Source organism: Solanum verrucosum, unplaced genomic scaffold (genome assembly GCF_900185275.1).
Source record: "Solanum verrucosum unplaced genomic scaffold, falcon-dt-bn FXZP01000228.1, whole genome shotgun sequence".
Taxonomy (NCBI): domain Eukaryota; kingdom Viridiplantae; phylum Streptophyta; class Magnoliopsida; order Solanales; family Solanaceae; genus Solanum; species Solanum verrucosum.
The window spans coordinates 2,763,716-2,784,237 of record NW_026020210.1 but is presented as its reverse complement, the minus strand read 5'-3'; the positions used below and the strand labels follow the sequence as shown (position 1 = coordinate 2,784,237).

The window sequence follows — 20,522 nt, the reverse complement described above, 5'->3', positions numbered from 1 at the left end:
ATGTCATGTAGGACACGTGTGTCTGCCTATTCAATTTTGTACAAGTTTAAGTCAATTTAAAGGGCATGTTTATATGACGATGATATGATATGATGATATTTTGAAGAAACTACAAGTTGTAGTGCCTCAATAAATTAGCCGTTGGTGTTAATGTGTTTGTTGATTAGTCACTTTCAAGATAGTAGAAGTCCATGTGAAGGAGGGTTAATAGTAGTACCTACCTAAAAGCCCTGCAATTATCAGCTTTCAATTTACTCTCAACCTATTTTCATTCTACCTTGTAACTAAGAAATCTAGTGAAGAATTAATCAATCAGATATGGAAATCTTATCTATTTTTGTGAAAGAGGTAACAGATTGCTTGATCCAGCCAATTGCACGAGGGATCGGGTATTTCTGTTACTACAAGAGCAACATCACATCTATGGAAAATGAATCTAAGAAGCTGGAGGATATCAGAATTGGGGTGCATCAAAGAGCGGAGGCTAACCGGAGAAACTTACAAGCCATTTCACCCAATGTTGAGGCTTGGTTTACTAGTGTTGATACCATTACTGCTGATGTGGCAGCTGTAATGCGACGAGGTGGAATTGAGGTTGAAAGATATGATTGGTGTCCAAACTTGAAGTCACGTTACTCGCTGAGCAGGAGAGCTAAGAAAATTGCGTTGAAGTTGATTGAACTTCGAAATGAAGGCAAAGATTATGGTGTTTTCTGCTATCATGCTGTTGGAAATGAACCTGTACCTATCAACAGTGCTGAGGAGTTTGATTCTAGAAAATTGCAAGAGGATGAGGTCATGGCAGCTTTGAACGATGACGGGGTCACTATTATTGGGATATGTGGTCTGGGTGGTGTTGGTAAGACGACACTGGCTGAGAAAATCAGACAAAAGGCGAAACAAGAAAGGTTGTTCAATGATGTTGTTATGTTAATTGTCAGTCAACAACCAGATCCTAAAAGAATTCAGGATGAGATCGCAAGAGGGGTCGGGTTTACATTAGAAGGGGATGATTTGTGGAGTCGTGGAGATCAGCTGCGTACAAGGTTAATGGATCACAACAGCCGTACTCTTGTAATCTTGGATGATGTTTGGGAGGCTCTTCATGATCTAGAGAAACTTGGAATTCCCACCGGTAGCAACCACAACTACCGGTGCAAAGTTATATTGACGACACGTCTCCGACCTGTTTGTGATATAATGAAGGCTCAGAAGATCATGGAAATTGGAACTTTACCTGAAGAGGAAGCATGGATCCTTTTCAAGGAGAAAATCGGTAATTCAGTCGACGATCCTTCTCTGCTTGACATAGCAAAAGATGTTTCCAAAGAATGAAAGGGGTTGCCGCTTGCAATTATTACAGTTGCAGGATGTCACGACCCGATTTCTCAAGTCATGATGGCACCTACTATAACCCACCAGCAGGTAAGCCAACCCGTAACCCGGAACAACAAGTAATGGGTCTAAGGGTAGAAATTAAACAAGAGTAGGAAAATAACAATATAAACAGGCGGAAGCAACCCAAAACATATATACAAATAAAGATCCCTCCCAGAACCTGGAAGTCACCAGTACAGAGCTACTACAAAATGAGTACAAGTCCCAAAACTGGACAACAGAGACTGGACTGTCTCGAAAGGAAGAAGACAAGTCTATAGATACAGATGGAGACTGAAATAGTACAAAACGCCGTGTGCTCACCCCCGTCTCCAGGTAAGTCTACTCCAAGCTCGATCAACGCTGGCTACTAGTGCTCGGACCTGCATCACAAAATAGATGCAGAGCGTAGCATGAGTACCAAAACAACAGGTACCCAGTAGGCATCATAGGCCGACTGAGCAAGATAAGCAAAAGTGAACTGAAATGCAAATAAAGGGTCACATCAAGTGCAAAGAGTAGTAAATGGGGGTATGTACACGAGCGTACAGGCAACAAAGACAAGTAATCTAACTAACTCCGCCGGGCTCCCATAAACCCGACGGGTACGCTCGTGCACAATAAAAGAAACCACCTGCACGGACCCCCATAAGCCCGGCAGATGCATCGACAGTTAAAGTAAAATAATGGAGCTAGAAGGTCTATCACAATATTACCAATTTCCGGACTTTTAACTGAACCATTCCTAATCATATTCCAGGATCTCATTACGTCCCGGACTTTAATCGGAATCTCTCCAACCTCCAAAACCTCAACCTACAGATGAGAGTAATCAAGACTAAACTGAAGCTTTAGTGAGGAATTGGGAATACACCACGTGCAAGCTGGACCACGGACTCGAACCGGGTACTATAGCTAATGAGTCAACCTATATGGGCTGGACCACAGACTCGAACTGGGTGCTGTAGCCAAAGGTCGGGCACGGGTGGGCTGGACCACGGACTCGAACCGGGTACTGTAGCCAAAACCAGATCACAGGTAAGCTGGACCACGGACTCTAACTGGGTACTGTAGCTAAGCCTGGACATAAGTAAGCTGGACCACGGACTCTAACCGGGTACTGTAGCTAATAGAAAAGCAGGGCATTATGGATACAAGGTCATAAGCTGAGTTACCGACTATCAGACTCAAGTCTGCTATATCAGTCTACAAGGAGCTGACCGTCTGAAACGACGTCGGAAAAAGTTCTACTACCCAACGACATCCGAAATCTCGCAAGTCTATGGCAACACTAGTCTAAGCCTAGACTAAGGCCAAACATACTACAAATCAATATTATTATATACACCACAAGATATGGATATTCAATAATATCAAGAGACATGTTGTCATAATCCAACACTTTCCCGAAATAACGTCTAAGGCAGGAATTATAGAAATTTAGCATGCTCGACACCCGAACCCCTCCATACTCAAGCAAATCAATAAACAATTGCCTAAACATGCTCAATCTCACGAGAGAAAGCCATAGCCTACCTGAAAGCCGACCACGCGTGCTCCAACTCACGGTACCAGATCTTTTCCCCTCCGAACGGTCTCCAAATGCTTCCCCACTAACAAAAGGTTAATCACCTCGTCATTACGAATATATTGACACTAAAATTATATTTTTCGGAGACGGACCAAAAATCGGGTCTAAAACGGGATTGTGGGGCCCACAATTGGAATCTCGAAAACGAATCCGTGAAAACGTCCCAAATACCTTACTAAACTAATACCCCAAAATTTAGCACAAACAGATGCCTAAAACATAGCAAATCAGCCACAACAATTAAAATGGGCAGCCCCTTGATCACCAATTTCTGGAAAAACGAGACCCTTTCAACCCAAACAGATTATACCACGACGATCCTTGCGAAAAACTCTACAAGTTAGCCTCAAGAATGACTCAAAACGGACCTAAGATGATCAAGATCTCACATTTCAAAATTCAACAACAATTCAATCCGGAAATCACCCTGGCAGTGGCTAAAATCGATTCCTTACCTCAAATGAAGCCTCCCCTCGCGTTTCTGAGATCACCGCTAGATTCCCCACGAGATTCTCTTGAAGTTAGCCTTTTGAAGCACCTAATTTGGACTCAAAATGAAGGAGCAATCTTATGTTGAAGTTGAGGGAAAAAAATGGACGAAAATGGTCCTAAAATCTGGAAATTTCCAGATTTCCATCGCCGCCACGTGGCGTCGCGTGGCTCTGCCACGTCACCGCCGCGTCAAAATTCTACAACCCTTCAAACTTAAATTTCGATGTTTCGGACTCGTTCGGAGTCGGAAAAATAGAAACCATATATGGAATCTGATTGGAAACGATATTTCGGACTCAACAGTGAAGGCGGAATTTCCATTTGGAGATTGCTTCGATGAAAAGTGGGTCCCACACCCAGTATCGTTTGAGCCAGATTCCACAACTGCCATCTAAAGCCTCGGGAAGTGAACAAAGGGTCGTTCTAGACCAAAATCGATCTTCCGAAGCTAGCCTAGCTGTCAGAATTTTCATCTGAGCACGACTTCCAAGAAGGTTGACCAAAGTCAACTTTTCAAGTTATAAAAATCTCCAAAACAGGGAAACGGGCCTAAAACCCAAACGAACGACCAGGCGACCGAACAGTCAGTGCCAGCAAGTCATAAATGACTTGGGGTCGCTATAGGAATGCTCTATACGAGGGAAAGAATTTTTTAATTTAAAAATGACCTGGAGGGTCATTACACAGGAGCACTAAAGCGTAAAACCAAGCCTTCCTGGGAGGATGCCCTTAAACAATTACGTGGTGCAGAAATAAGAAATATCCCTGGAGTGCACACAAAGGTGTATAGACCTCTGAGGCTAAGCTATGATCACTTGGAAAGTGATGAAGCCAGGTACCTCTTTTTGCTTTGTTCTTTGTTTGAGGAAGATAGTGATATTTGGATTGAAGAATTACTTAGATATGGAATGGGGCTTGGCATTTTTTCGGAAATGAACAATTTAGAACATGCAAGAAATAGGGTGTGTCTTTTGATAGAAATATTGAAAGACAGTTTCTTGTTATCCCAAGGTTCAAACAAAAACTATGTCAAAATGCATGATGTGGTACGTGACGTGGCTATATATATTGCATCTGAGGAAGAGCATATATTTATGGTAAGGCATGATGTGAACTCAAAAGAGTTCCCCAAAAAAGACTCTTACGAGCAATACAGTCACATGTCAATAGTTGCAAATGAATTTGAGGAGCTTCCTAGACCAATATTTTGCCCAAAACTGAAGCTTCTAATGTTGAAACTCTGTTTTGGAAAGCCATTCAAATTACAGGATAACTTTTTCAATGACATGAGTGAACTCAAAGTCTTAAGCCTGAGTAGATATAATATGTCCATTTATGGTTTTCCAGCATGGATTTGTCCTTTTCCAGCATCCATTTGTCCTTTTCCAGCATCCATTCAGAGGTTATCGAGTTTGAGGACGCTGCGTTTGATTACTTTAGAGTTTGATGACATATCTATTATTGGGGAACTTGTCAATTTAGAAATTCTAAGCATAAGAGATACTCGGTTAGATGAGCTGCCAGAGGAGATAGGAAATTTGACCAAGTTAATTGTATTAGAGTTTTGGAATAAGAAGAAAACACTTAAAAGGATTTCAACAGGTGTCTTATCAAGACTAGTTCGATTGGAGGAACTACATTTGGTGGGAGTAGAAGATTGTAGTTACTCCACCTTGAGGGAACTGGAATCCTTATCGAAATTGACTACACTGATGTTAGATGAATGTTCCAGAGATGTGATTTACAGTAAGGTGGTCCTTCACTCCAAGTTGACACGGTACAGTATTAAAGGGCGGTATGCTTACGAAGAGAGCATGGATGATTACGTCAAGAGTATTGCTCTCCATGTCATGGAGACCACCCCATTGGGTGATTGGATCTGCCACCTGTTGAAGGAGAGTGAATATGTAAGTTCATATGGAGAGGGCTCTAATATTGTGTTGACTGAGTTGCAGCTGAATGAATTTCAGAACGTGAAATATCTCCGCCTCTCTGATTGTGATTTAGTGACACATATATTCAACATCTCTCGGACGACACATGAAGTAATCAAGTTCCCCAATTTATATGGGTTGGAGCTTCAATCTCTGGTATGCCTCACTCACTTTTGCAGTGACAATGTTGACGGCATTGAGTTCCCTCAGTTACGGAATATGAGCTTCTATTATTTACCTGAGTTCCAAAATTTGTGGCCTACGGTCAACAACTCCATCACTCACTCAAATCCTCTTTTTGACGAAAAGGTTTGCTTCTTATCATAGAAAATAAAGACTTTTTTAAAATATGAAATGAGCTTACTTTTTCAGTTTTTATTTTGAGGGTTTTTATGAATTTAATTTTACTTGAGCATTAAAGATATTTACTACACAAAGTCTATTCTTTCACTGTTAAATACAAATGAATCAGACATACTCTTTTTGAAGTTTATTTTAAAAAGGTTATATAGGGCTATATTTGATTCTTCACACACCTGAATTTTTTTTTGACTTTTTTATTCAACGGCTAAGTTTTTAATATCTCTCTTATAAATTTATTTGCTTATCATTATTTGAGATTCTAATTCTTATTTCATTTTTTTTTTGAGAAAATAAATAGATATGGAAAAAGAAGAAAAAAGGTAAGAACAAAAATGTCCCATCGTTTCCGAAAATGACTTTTTCCTCAACACTTTGGTCCAAAAATGCCCTTTCCATTAATAGTTTGATCCAAAAATGACTCTATTGTTACTAAATAGGTCAAAAATTTACTTTTCTGAATAAATAAATTATTTCTTTTCTTTTTAACCAAATCTTATTCGTAAACTAACAAAAAATAACATTTTTCTTCGTAATCTCTTATCAATTTAAATAGAATAATTTCATGCTTCCTTTTAATGGATAATATATATATATATATATATATATATATATATATATATATATATATAAATCATAGTAAATCCATCATTAATTTTTACTTAGATAATTATAATAAAATAAATATTTTCAATATATAAGCGTGTCTAAGCACTTTTGGCATTGTTTTGTTTAAGTAGAAAAGGTTAAAGATAAAGAAATCCACAAGTATAGTAATTTAATGCTTCAAGTGTATTTGTAACAAAATAATAAAGTTTGCTACTTCATCCCTTCAACGTTTGCAGATTTCTTGTCCGAGCCTGGAATATCTATATATCAAGAAGGCCAACAATATAAGTGCTCTATGCTCTCACCAACTTCCAACTGCCTATTTCAGCAAACTTGAAACATTAAGTGTATTGAATTGTGGAAAGTTAAGAAACTTGATGTCTCCATCAGTGGCAAGAGGTCTTCTAAACCTCCAAACTTTATGGATAAAAGGGTGTCCATCAATGGAAGAAGTGATCACAAAAGAGGAACAACAACGAGAAGGAATCATGACCTTATTTCCCCGGTTGAAAGACCTGATGCTTAACAATCTTCCTAAGCTGGGGCATTTCTTTCTGGCGGAGCATGCTCTTAAATTTTCATTTCTCAGAAAAGTGTGGATTGATGACTGCCCGCAAATGAAGACGTTTGTCCAACAGGGAATATCTGTGAGTACACCGAGTCTCGAATGTGTGAATTATGATTATGGACTGAAAGTAGATGATCTCAATAAATGGACACAACAGAGGTTCAATTCTAAGGTTTGTCTAATGCCGCTACTTGTATAACTAATTAACTATAGTGCTCTCTTTCCATCTTAACTTAATAGTAATATTCAAATACTTATTTCTGTTTGCCAATTGAAGCAATTTCCTTATACAATAATTTTAATTAGAAATCTGAAGCATCACTATTCTTTGCTCCCAGGAACAAAAAGCTAGCCAAGGCACTACCAATGGCGACGAATCTGAGCTATTGTTGGCGACAAATCTGAAGCTGCCGATGACTACGAAAGGGTGAAACGTGATTTTGGGGTCATGATGTTGTTAGCACCATAGACATCTAAATAATTGTATATATTAATGTAATTATATAGTGCTATAAATTAGTATTATCATATAGATTTGTTGTAGAATCAGAGAAAATAAATATTGTGATAGAATAACTGATTTGGAGAGATAACAAAGCAGATTTAGAGGGATTAAAGACCAAATTTGTAGATATATATTAGTTGAGTTAATATCTCATATGGTCACTTAACTTTTAATAGTTTACTTAGAAAGTCACTCAACTTTGAGTTGTTCACTTCGAAAGTCACTCAACTTTGTTTTATAACTTAAAAGCTGCTCAACTATTAATAGTTCACTTAAAAAGTCACGTAACTATTGATATTTTACATAAAAAGTCACCCAACTAATTTAAATTAATTTTTTCATTAAATTTTGTAAAACACAAAAAAAATAATTAACTATTTAAAAAAAAGAAAAGAAGATGTTCATTTTAATTATTTTATTGAAGTATAATTTTTCTTTATACCTATTTTTTTTTTTTAAAATAAAGGCATTGTGCTGCGTAGTTTTTTATTACTTCTTACCAATTCCAACTTCTTCTTCTTTTTTGGATCATTTTTTAACATATTTAATTCTAGTTATATAATTGCTAAAACGGAAAAAGTTTTTTTTGGGGTCAACTACTACGGTACGTTTTTCAAAAAAATTATAATTTAAATAATTCGGATTAACAAAATAAATAAAATAAATATCTTATTATTTCTTTAAAAAAATAGTTTAACATAAAAATTAATTTCAATAAAATTTTATTAAAAAAAATAGTTAAATTGATTGAGTGACTTTGTAAGTGAAATATCAATAGTTGAGTGACTTTCTAAATGAAACATCAATAGTTGAGTGACTTTTGAGTTATAAAACAAAGTTGAGTGACTTTCTAAGTAAACAATTCAAAGTTGAATGACCATATGAGATATTAGCTCTAGATTAGCTAATCTTTAGGGATAGGAACGGAAAGACTATCTCAATTTGAGAGGCAATCAACAGAAAATTGACATGGTATTAGAGCCTTCTCTTGGTTGTCTTATTTCAAAGTGTCATTTGTGGTTTCTTCTATAAAAAACTGAAAATCTTGATTTTTTGTTGATTGTTCGTCGATAACCAGTCCTACCACCAAGGACTTTTGTTCTTGGTCATTCTAGTTACTTTCTTGAGTCTTTGTAGTTATCATAGCTATTCAAAAGCATGCATCACATCACTTTGAATCCTTTAGTGCTCGTTTCACTGGAATATAATATTCTTCTTGGGAGTTTCAATTTCAGTTATTTGTCACCGGCAAAGAATTATGGGGCCATATAGATGGAAGCAATTTTGCTCCTACTGATCTGACAAAGCTAGGTGAATGGAAGATTAAAGATGCGCGGGTGATGACATAGATTTTAGGGTCGATTGGCCCTCTAATTATTCTTAATCTCAGTCCGTACAAGACAGCTAAGGCCATGTGGGATTACTTACAAAAGGTTTGCAACAAAGATAATTATGCAAGATGCTTTGTAGAGTATGAAATTGCTAATTACTCTCAAGGAGGTATTTTTGTTCAAGATTATTTTTCTGGATTCTAGAACTTATGGGTTGAATTTACAGATATTGGCTATGCCAAAATACCTATTGAATATCTATTTGTGATTCAGGCAGTTCATGAGCAAAGTAAGCGAGATCAATTTTTGATGAAATTACGCTCCGACTTTGAGAGTATTCGCTCTAACTTGATGAATCATGACTCGTCTCCCTCTTTGGATGTTTGTTTTAGGGAATTACTCTGTGAATAGCAACATCTTGTTACACAAAACGCTTTCAAGAAAGAAAATGATGTCACTGTTGCATTTGCTGCTCAAGGTAAAGGAAATGGCAGGGTTATGACTAGAACTCAATGCTACAGTTGCAAGGAATATGGTCATATTGCTAGAAATTGTAGCAAGAAGTTCCGTAATTATTGTAAACAACAAGGACACATTATCAAAAAATGTTCCACGCGCCCTCAAAATCGTAGGGTCAATATTTTTCACGCTGGGATAAATGGTTCCACTATTGATAACTCATCTTCAGGACAAGTTCTGACTCCTGAAATGGTACAACAAATGATCATGTCAACCTTTCAGCATTGGGATTACAAGGTAATGATGTTACATCTAATTTTTGGATTGTTGATTTAGGTGCTTCCAATCATATGACCAACTCAACGAGCATCCTAAAAAATGTTCGTAAGTATCAAGGTCCATCAAAAATACATATTGTCAATGGTAGTAATTTACCCATTACCAAGGTTGGGGACATTACTCCAACTTTCAAGAATGTTTTTGTTTCACCAAAGCTCTCGACTAGTCTTATTTCAGTTGGACAATTGGTAGATAACAATTGTGATGTGATTTTTTCTCGTAATGATTGTCTTGTGCAGGATCAAGTGTTGGGGACGATAATCGCGAAGGTGCCTAAAGTTGGACGATTGTTTCCTATACACTTTTTGATTCCTCATGTTCTATCTTTTGTGTGTACTTCTACTGCTAGTAAGGCTGAGGTTTGGCTTAAGCGTCTAGGGTATCCAACTTCTGTTGTGTTGTCTCATTTTTCAAATTATGGTTTATTGCGAAATAAAAATCATTTTTCAGCTGCTTCCATTGATTGTTCTACTTGTAAATTAGGCAAAGTAAAACTATTCCTTTTCCTAATTTTGGTAGTCGTGCTACATAGTATTTGATGTCATTCATAGTGATGTAATTGGGACATTTCACCAATTATTTCTCATGCTCAATTTAAATACTTTGTGACATTCATAGATGATTATAGTCGGTTTACATGGGTGTATTTTCTTCGATCCAAATATGAGGTATTTTTCATGTTCAAAACATTTTTGGCTTACATATTGAGATTCAATTTTCTACGTGCATCAAGTTATTAAGATCTGATTCTGGTGGAGAATATATGTCTTATGAATTCAAAAAATTCTTGCTTGACAAAGGAATTGCCTCGCAACACTCTTGCCCATATACACCACAACAAAATGGAGTTGCTAAGCATAAAAATCGACATATTTTAGATGTCACTCGTACTTTATTGATTGAGTCCTCTGTACCATCTAAATACTGGGTGGAAGCTTTGTCTACTGCTTTCTATTTAATTAATAAACTGTCATCTAAAGTGCTAAATCTTGAATATCCATATTTTCGTCTTTATCACCAAAATTCTAACTATAGTGATTTTCATACATTTGGTTGTGTTTGTTTTGTGCATTTGCCTCCTTCGCAGTGCAATAAACTTTCTGTACAGTCTAATAAATGTGCTTTTATGTGTTATAGTACTTCACAAAAAAGTTTTATTTGCTATGATCCATGTTCTCACAAATTTCGTGTTTCTAGAAATGTTGTTTTCTTTGAGAATCAATATTTCTTTCCTACTATTATAGATTCATCTTCTACTTTTCTTCTTCTTCCTACTTTTGAGGATTTATTATCTTTTTTTAAAAGGTTCAAATATGAATTTGTGTATGAACGACGTCGATCGACTTTACCCCATACCGATATTGATCTGCCACGTGAAACTCTACCACAACTAGAATATGAGACTTCTTCGAGATCTGATTCTCTTGAGCCTACTAGGAGATCTACTAGAGTATCTCATACTCCCAATTGCTATGGCATTTCCTCTACTTTATTCAACATTTCTGTTCCAACTTGTTACTCACTAGCTTTCAAGCATAAATGTTGACTGAAAGCAATGGAGGAAGAACTTTTGGCTCTTAAAGAAAATGACATATGGGACATTGTTTCATGTCCTTCAAATGTCTTCCCAATTGGATGTAAATGGGTTTATTCAGACAAACTTCATTCTGATAGAACTCTTGATCGATACAAAGCTCAATTGGTTGTTCTTGGTAACAAACAAGAGTATGGGGTTGACTATGAGGGGACTTTTGCACCCGTAGCAAAAATGACTACGGTGCGAACTATTATTGCCATTGTTGCTTCACAAAATAGTTATCTTTATCAAATGAATGTCAATAATGTTTTCTTCATGGTGATCTTAAAAAAGATATTTATATGAAACCTCAACCTGGTTTGTTCTCATCACCTACATCAGATGTATGCAAGTTGAAGCGGCTTTTGTATGGATTATAACAAGCTCCTAGAGCTTGGTTTGATAAGTTTCGGTCTACTTTGCTACAATTTTCTTTTGAGCGTAGCAAATATGACTCATCTTTGTTTCTTCGGAAAACATCAACAAGTTGTGTTCTTCTTTTGGTGTATGTAGATGACATTATCATCACAGGAACCAATTCTTCATTAATCACTAGCCTACAACGGCAGCTTAAAGATTTTTTTCATACGAAAGATCTTGGTACTCTTACATATTTCTTGGGTTTGGAAGTTCATAATGATGTTTCAGGTGTGTTTCTACACCAACACAAATATACTCAGGATCTGATTTCTGTGGTTAGTCTTTAAGATTCCTCCTCCGTAGATACTCCATTGGAATTGAATGTGAAGTATCGTCGTGAGGAAGGCGATCTTCTTCCTGATCCAACTATATTTCGACAATTAGTTGGGAGTTTAAATTACCTTACTATTACTCGGCATAATATCTCTTTTGTAGTTCAACATTAGTCAATTTATGGAAGCTCCCCATCATCTCCATTTGGTGGTTGTTCGTCGTATCATTTGATATCTTCTAGGAACATTTACTCGTGGATTGTTCTTTCCAAGTGGTTCTCTTATTCATATTAATGCTTTTAGTGATTCTGATTGGGAGGGATGTCCTAATACTCGTCGTTCAATCGCTAGTTGTGCATGATTTTTGGAGAGATTGATATCTTGGAAGAGTAAAAAGCAAGATCGTGTGTCAAAATCTTCAACAGAGGTTGAATATCGATCCATGTCTACTGGTTGCTCCGAGGTTGTATGGCTTTGTGGATTACTTGCTGAGATTGGATTTCCTCATGAATCTCATCCTACTCCTCTCCGCGCTGACAATACAAGTGCTATTCAAATTGCTACTAATCCAATTTTTCTTAGGAGGACCAAACACATCGAAGTAGATTGTCATTATATATGAGAAGTTGTAGATAAAGGAGTCCTTACTCTTCCATATGTGTCCAGTGATCTTCAAATAGATGATGTATTTACAAAAACCATGGCACGACAACGCCATCAGTTTCTAGTAGGCAAATTGATGCTTCTTCATCCACCAACATCAATTTGATGGGGGGGGGGGGATGTTAGCATGATAGAAAACTAAATAATTGTATATATTAAAGTAATTATATAGTTCTATAAATTAGTATTATCATATAGATTTGTTGTAGAATCAAAGAAATAAATATTGTGATAGAATAGCTGATTTGGAGGGATAGCAAAACAGATTTAGAGGGATTGAATAGCATATTTGTAGAGATAGAATAGTTGATCTTTAGGGATAGGAATGATGGATTTTTAGGGATGCGAAATCTTTATACTCTCTATATAATGGAAAGACTCTCTCACTTTGAGAGGCATTCAGCAGAAAATTGACAATGACAACAATGCCAAACCTACTCATGGCAGAAGCTAGTGATGTCTATGAATCCAAAGCTAGCTAGGAAGGTAATAAGTATTCGATGAAATAGTCCAAGTTAGATTAAGCATCACCTGATACTACAACGTGGTTTGTTAATTTTTGAAAGAAGGGGCGGATCTTGAAGAAGTGACGCGAGCCTAGAGTAGCTGCCTATTACGTTTTGTCAGGCCCCTTTGATATCTTATTAGCCGAGCTTGAATCTGCATGTGGTTCTAAATTCTTCTTTCATTACATTTAACAGCTAATATGTAGCTTATTTTCTCATGACATCTTGCATTCTATATCGTTTTGAGAGATTTTAATGCACACTCTTTTGAGTGCTTGTTCATCCATATTTAATAGAGGCCTATATATAGCATCAAAAGAAAGCCTATGAATAGTTATCTTACTGCTTGTGATGGGAATGTTATATATTGTATTTTGGCTCAATATTGCATCCAAAAGCTCTTTAATATTGAGACAAAAACATATAGGTGTAAACAAGATGAATGAACAATGTTTTGGCATGTGAACTGAAGACTAAAAGTGAAGTCTTTGTTTAAAAATTCTTCTTTGATTTTTGTAGTCGCCAGTTGCCTACAATTATTATTTTGATTGCTCATTGCTAATGGCATTCTTGTATATTTCAAAGCTCCAAGCATTATCTGCTCAAGACTATTGCGATGTGAGTTAACATCTAACATTTATCCTTTTTTTAATAACCATGGTGCCTATGTCAACTTGCACGCACGTTGGTTGACTCAACTTGTAACTATATGGGGTAGCATTTGTTAGGACCGATATAAGCAGGTGTAATGCGGAAGCTAGCAAAGCAAACCTCGAAAGACCACGAGTAAGAAGACAAACGAAAAACACACCAAAAGAGACAGATTTAACGTGGTTCGGTCAATCGACCTACGCCACAAAGGAGATGAGCAATCCACTATAAATATGAGAGTACAAAAGATAGAGAGAAACAACCTCAATCAATTCATTCAGAATATAAGGAGGTACACAAAATTCTCCTCCATAACTGCAACTCTCAAAACCCTAGGACTACATTGTGAATGCTAATTAAGTTAGAAGGAACAAGCCTATATTTATAGAGTCATAAACCTTTCCTACAAGAAAAGGACTAGTTAAAATATTAAAACATTTTCCTAAAAGAAAAACCTATTTATGGTAAGAAATCAAGGCAAATAAATGCCAACAACATTGACTTGTACTTTCCAGTAAAATTCATTGATAATGTAAGAGTTGTTTACATTGCCGATGTATTCAAGTAAAATTCTTATTTGAAATGTCACTCAGACGTGTGAGATTCTATCATTTCCTTCAATTTGTGAGTTCTCTTATACTAGAATTTGTTGGATTTTTTGTGTTTGAATAATTTGCACAAGAATCATAAACACAAGCGCCAATAGTAGATACTAAACCACCACAAAACAACATAGTTGTTGATCAATACAAGGACATAAAAGTGACTGTTATAGTTATGTTGATCATTCTTATCATAGGTAATGATGATTCAGCTGTGATTCCTACCCATATTGTCGATATAGCTTTCCTGATTGGTTAAGGGTCTTGCAGTTCCATCAACTCGGTCATTCTTCAAGGGTGTTGAGGCATGGAAAGAAGAAAACAGAATGCATAAGGTTAATCTCTTTGAACCTTCTTTCTGATTGTAATGTGCATTAGAAATTGTGTTTTTTCTGATAAATTGTTCACTCGTGTTTCTTTTACATTCAGATGGCTGCCAGACACTTGCTACCTCCCAGTGAGTATTGGAACACAAAACCATATGAAGAAGATGAAGGTTTGACTATGTGAACACTACTCTTATCATGTAAGTATCAACAGAGATATTTGACCAGTTAGTAATATGTGGTATTATGGAACTGCAACAGATTATGGTGCTGAAGATATTATGTACAAACTTCTACCTAGAGGTCCAAGAATTAGAAATGAAGAGGTGATCACTTTCATATTTGTCGCTATCAATTTACTTGACTACCTACACGGTCAATGTCTAATTTTTCATAAACAAGCATTACCTCAAGTTATTTTGAACTTGATGTGCCTTTCGCTATACTGGAATGCTGACTTCTTGAGCTTCTCCAGGTCGTGTATACGAAGGATTTCAGCATACTTATTGCTGTGTGGGTCATTTTCCTCGTTCTGCATATCGTTAAGGTTTATTGCTTTAAATTGCTTGTCTGTTTGTAATACCTTCACATTTTCAGAACCACCTTCTGCACTATTAACTTTCTGACTAGAAGCTATCAATTTTTGGGTACAGACATATACATCAACTTGTTCAACGGCATATTGGATCTTAAACCTCTTACAGGTACTTATTGTTTGAAATGTAAACTATACTGTCTGTGTGTTTTCTCCAATTTTCACTCACCTGTTCCTGCTTCGGGTTGATATAGGAGGAATTAGCTTCTTCATATTCAAGAATATTTCTTTTCTACTTTTCAGGTCCCTGTTGCTGTAGGAGTTTGTGCATATGAAGCAGTTTTCTTGTATAACGGAACGAGGGTGATCAACGTCAAGTGGAAAAGAAGTAATAACCATGTATATGGGAGACAGGGTGGTCATGTCAAGTGGCGAAGAAGTGATAACCTGGAAAGTGCATCAGTTGATTCTTTACTGTTGCTGTGGCTTTTTGGATGGTATAGTTGGTGGTCTGCTAGGTCTTCATGGAGGATTCATTTTGGTTCCATTGTTTCTACAGCTAGGGGTTTTGCCTCAGGTGCATCTTGTTTTAGAAAGATCAGTTTTTTTGACTTCCAAGTTGCAACTATTGACACATTGCAAATGCAGGTTTCTAGCACCACTGCTAACTTTATGATGATATTCTCCTCTTCCATGTCTGTCATACAGTATTACCTACTAGGACACTTTCCAGTACCATATGGTAAGGACAGATCTTCGTTGGTTTTTATCGTTGATAGTTGAGAAATCATATATTCTATCACTATCTTGCAGCCTTGTATTTCGTAGCTGTGACCACTGTTGCTGCCTTGGTAGGAAGCCATGTCGTAGATGAAATAATTCGCCTTGTTAATAGAGTATCTGTGATCATCTTTATTATGTCCTTCACAATCTTTATCAGCGCTTTCATTAGGCAAGTTCCTTCTCTTTTCATTTCGCTTACATATTTTGAGCTATAATTTGAAGGAGGGGCAGTATATGGGGTTTGATAATATCTGTGCATATAAGCCTTAAGTTTAGTATCACTAGTGTTCTTCTGGAGTTTTTATAACAGATTTTGATTTTATTTGCAAAAAGAAATTGGTGTGTGATGGATTTAATCCTGTCTTTTGTAATGCATGGCAAAATTTACGAATTCACATTGAGCTCATGTGACTCGAAAAGCCCAATGATCAGAGTGTGACTGCTGAAGCTAACTATGAAATGACAATGTAGGGTCACTTTAATGGAGAACTTCCTAGAAGCCTTTGTAAAGTAGCTAACTGATTAGGAGGAATGAGTTACTAAATGTAGATGTTATAAACTTGGTAAACCAAAGAAGGAGAAAAGAAAAGAACTGCTGCTCAAGTGTGTTGACTGTATCGGCTCGATCTGCTGGACTTTGAATTTGCTACCTTGTGTGAATTCGGGCGTTAAAATATTGTTGGATGAAAAAGGCAAAAATAAATGAAAGAGTTTGAGAGACAGAAGGCTTCTTTTACTGCAAAACTTTCTTGCTTCAAAACCAAAACTCCTATTGCCCTTTTATAGGCTTACAATTAACTACTAAAGCTAAAATAAAGCAACACACAAATAATGGAAAACATGGAAAAGTGGTAAACATGGTCCACTACAATAAGAATATAATTTCATTGACTAAGTAAAACATAAACCCACTAATCCTAGAAAATAGACCCACAGACTGATTTCTGCAAACTAACTATTTTTGAAGAATTAGTCAACACTCCCCCTTTCTTCAAAATCACAAACTCCCATTTGTCATCTGAAGAAGTCATGCTTGTTGCGGGGCAGCGACTTCGTAAGAACATCAGCAGTCTGTGTATTTGTGCCACAAAATTCCAGTGAGATTATTCCACCAGCGACTAGATCGTGAATAAAGTGATAGTGAGTGTTGATGTGCTTCGTTCTACTGTGAAAAACATGATTTTTTGTCATAGCAATTGTTGCCTTGTTGTTACACCATATTTCCGTTGGACCAATCTGCTGTTGTTGAAGATCTACTAACAATTTCCTTAACCAAACAGCTTGACAACATGCTGAAGTTGCAGCCATGTATTCTGCTTCCGAAGATGACAAAGCTACTGTATCTTGTTTTTTTGAACTCCATGAGACTGCTCCAGAGCCAAGACTAAAAATGTTCCCAGATGTGCTCCTGCGATCATCCAAGCTACCTGCCCAATCACTATCAGTAAAGCCAATTAATCTGAAACCTGATACTTTTGAGTACCAAATTCCGTGACTTGTTGTGCCAACAACATATCGCAAGATCCTCTTGGCTGCACCTAGGTGTTGCTTTGAAGGACTATGCATAAACCTTGAAATCAAACTGACAGAAAATGCTATATCGGGCCTTGTGTGCGATAAGTAGTTTAGACCACCAACCAAGCTTCTATAATAAGAAGCATTTGCTGCACCTGTACCATCATCGAGTACCAACTTCTCATTCGTATTCATAGGTGTGGGAGATGGATTACAATTCAGCAGGTTGAACCTCTTTAAAAGTTCAGTTGCATATTTCCTTTGTGAAATAAAAATTCCATCCGAATCTTGTCTCACCTCAAGCCCAAGAAAATAATGCAGCATACCCAAGTCGGACATCTCAAATTTACTCATCATGCAACTCTTAAATTCAGAAACAATAGATTCACAAGAGCCCATATATATAATATCATCGACATAAAGACAAACAACCAGAAAGTCACTATTACCTTGCTTCTTCACATAAAGTGTAGGTTCATTGTCACTTTTTCTGAACTGCTGCTCTTGAAAAAAAGAGTCAATTTTGCTATACCATGCCCGTGGTGCTTGCTTTAAACCGTACAATGCCTTCTTCAATCTGTATACTTTGCTCTTTCCTTCAAGATGAAGCCTTTAGGTTGACAAACATAAACTTCTTCTTGTAAGTCGCCATTTAGGAAAGCAGACTTAACATCAAATTGGTACACATGCCAACCAAGTTGAGCAGCCAAGGCTAGAGTAGTTCTAACCGTTTCAAAGCGAGCTACTGGTGAGAACGTCTCATCAAAGTCGATGCCTTGTTGTTGAGAGTATCCTTTTGCAACAAGTCGAGCTTTATGCCTTTTGACACTTCCATCAGCATTGTACTTTGTTTTGAAAATCCATTTTAGCCCGATAACATTCTTCCCTTCCGGCAAATCAACTAACTCCCAGGTCTGATTTTTCTCGATAGCCTGAATCTCTTCAATCATCGCATCCTGCCACTCTGGTTGCTTTGCAGCTTCTTCATAACATGTTGGTTCAGCAGCTAACAGGGCAAAGCTACAAGATGCATAAACATCTTGCAGTGACCGGAACTTTGTTGGTGGCGTCTCGCTGGATGACGCCGAAGGTGGAGAACGAGAGCTTGATGGAGTAGAATTGTTGCCACTTCCATGAGCAGTATGGTCAGTATTGCTGCTACCAGGTGAGGAAAGATCAGAACTTGTTGTTTCAAGTATCCCTGTATGCCCTACTTCTGCGTGAGCTGGAATATGGATGACTGAATCTTCTTCCTTGTCGTTCCACTCCCAGGCTGATTCTTCATTAAATACAACATTCCTGCTAATAATCACTTTGCCACTAGTAGGATTATACAGTCTATATGCTTTGGATTGAGGACTATAACCAATGAAAATGCATTTCTCTGATTTTTCATCTAGCTTAGAACGTAAATTAACCAAAGCATAAGCTATACAACCAAAAACTTTCAAGTGGCTTACTTGTGGTTTCCGTCCCGTCCATGCTTCATATGGAGTTCGATTCAAAACAACTTTTGTTGGAGAGATGTTTAAGAGGTACACAGCTGCAACCACTGCTTCTCCCCAAAAATGAACAGGAAGTCCCCTTGCATTAAGTAAGCTTCTGGCCATCTCAACCACAGTACGATTCTTCCGCTCGGCGACTCCATTTTGTTGTGGCGAGTACGGTGTTGTAAGCTCCCTGCGAATTCCATTCTCTTCACAAAACAAAGTAAAATCATTAGATAAAAATTCACCACCACGGTCTGTGTGAAGAGCCTTAATGTTGCAGCCTATTGTTAGTGATTGGAGAATGAGCCATGAAGAGCTTACTTTCATTCTCTGTGTTCTCAGAGAAATTTGCTTGATTCTGCTCGTCCTTTTGCTTAGTCCAACAATATGTTTCAGTATGACCAGACTTCTTGCAATACTGGCACTGAAAGTCACTCTTGGGATGTCGAGTGTCATTGAATTGACTTCTGCCTCTACCGCGGCCTCGACCTTGGCCACGAAATCTGCCTCTTCCTCTACCTCTGCCAGATGACTCCTCTTTCACCTGGAATGCTTTTTCTTCAATTTTCTCATGAGACCTATTTATCCTATCTTCATGAGCTAATAAAGAACCCATTAATTCATCAAATGAATAATCAGATAAATCCTTGGATTCTTCAATAGCAGCAACCACATGCTCAAATTTTTTTGTTAAAGATCTAAACACCTTTGCCACAACAATTTCATCACTAATATTCTCCCCTTAAGACTTCATGAGATTAACAATGGAAGAAACTCTAGACATATAATCTTGAACAGATTCATTACTTTTCATAAGTAAAGTTTCAAAATCACGACGCAAAGTTTGTAATTTTACAGCAATTACCTTCTTATCTCCCATATACTCCTGTTGCAGAATTTCCCAAGCTTCGTGAGAAGTCTCTGCTGCTGAAATTCGCGGAAAGATATCATCATGAAAGGCTTGTTGAATCAGGAACAGCGCCTTCGAGTCTTTTTTGCGATTCTCCCGTAGCCGTTGTGCGTGGCCTTCATCCGAATCTGCAAATCCACTCTCCACCAAGTCCCACAACTCTTGAGACTTGAAGAGAGTCTTCATCTTAAGACTCCAAAAATGATAATTCATCCCTTTGAAAATTGGAAGATGTTGGGAGTTACTGTTAGAGTTTGTTGCCATTGTTTGTCTGGTTTGGTATTTCTAGGGCAAAATTTTTATCTCTCGTTACTCTTAAAACTGGCGCTGATACCAAATTTGTTGGATGAAAAAGGCAAAAATAAATGAAAGAGTTTGAGAGACAGAAGGTTTCTTTTACTGCAAAACTTTCTTGCTTCAAAACCAAAACTCCTATTGCCCTTTTATAGGCTTACAATTAACTACTAAAGCTAAAATAAAGCAACACACAAATAATGGAAAACATGGAAAAGTGGTAAACATGGTCCACTACAATAAGAATATAATTTCATTGACTAAGTAAAACATAAACCCACTAATCCTAGAAAATAGACCCACAGACTGATTTCTGCAAACTAACTATTTTTGAAGAATTAGTCAACAAATATTACCTTGTAAGAACACTTTGACAGAGGGGTGCAACCAGTAAACAATAGGGTTTGATTTCTG

General features: G+C 37.1%; 1 protein-coding gene and 2 long non-coding RNA genes across 3 annotated transcripts; 2 read left to right on the top strand and 1 right to left on the bottom strand.

Moving 5' to 3' along the window:
• Window positions 1-318: 318 nt before the first annotated feature.
• LOC125830371 (disease resistance protein SUMM2-like) lies at window positions 319-10,097 on the top strand. Its single transcript, XM_049509555.1, is given in 8 exon segments — window positions 319-1,372; window positions 4,151-5,119; window positions 5,180-5,703; window positions 6,600-7,103; window positions 8,672-8,773; window positions 9,179-9,523; window positions 9,805-9,944; window positions 10,049-10,097. Coding segments are annotated over 8 exon segments (3,687 nt in total).
• Window positions 10,098-15,085: 4,988 nt separating this feature from the next.
• Window positions 15,086-15,479, top strand: LOC125830502 (uncharacterized). The gene is made up of 3 exons (XR_007443145.1): window positions 15,086-15,128; window positions 15,235-15,285; window positions 15,420-15,479. It is a non-coding gene; the product is annotated as an uncharacterized LOC125830502 (long non-coding RNA).
• A 4,011-nt stretch (window positions 15,480-19,490) lies between these two features.
• LOC125830501 (uncharacterized) lies at window positions 19,491-19,842 on the bottom strand. The gene is made up of 2 exons (XR_007443144.1): window positions 19,770-19,842; window positions 19,491-19,610 (listed from the first exon to the last, which is right to left on the bottom strand). It is a non-coding gene; the product is annotated as an uncharacterized LOC125830501 (long non-coding RNA).
• Window positions 19,843-20,522: the final 680 nt, after the last annotated feature.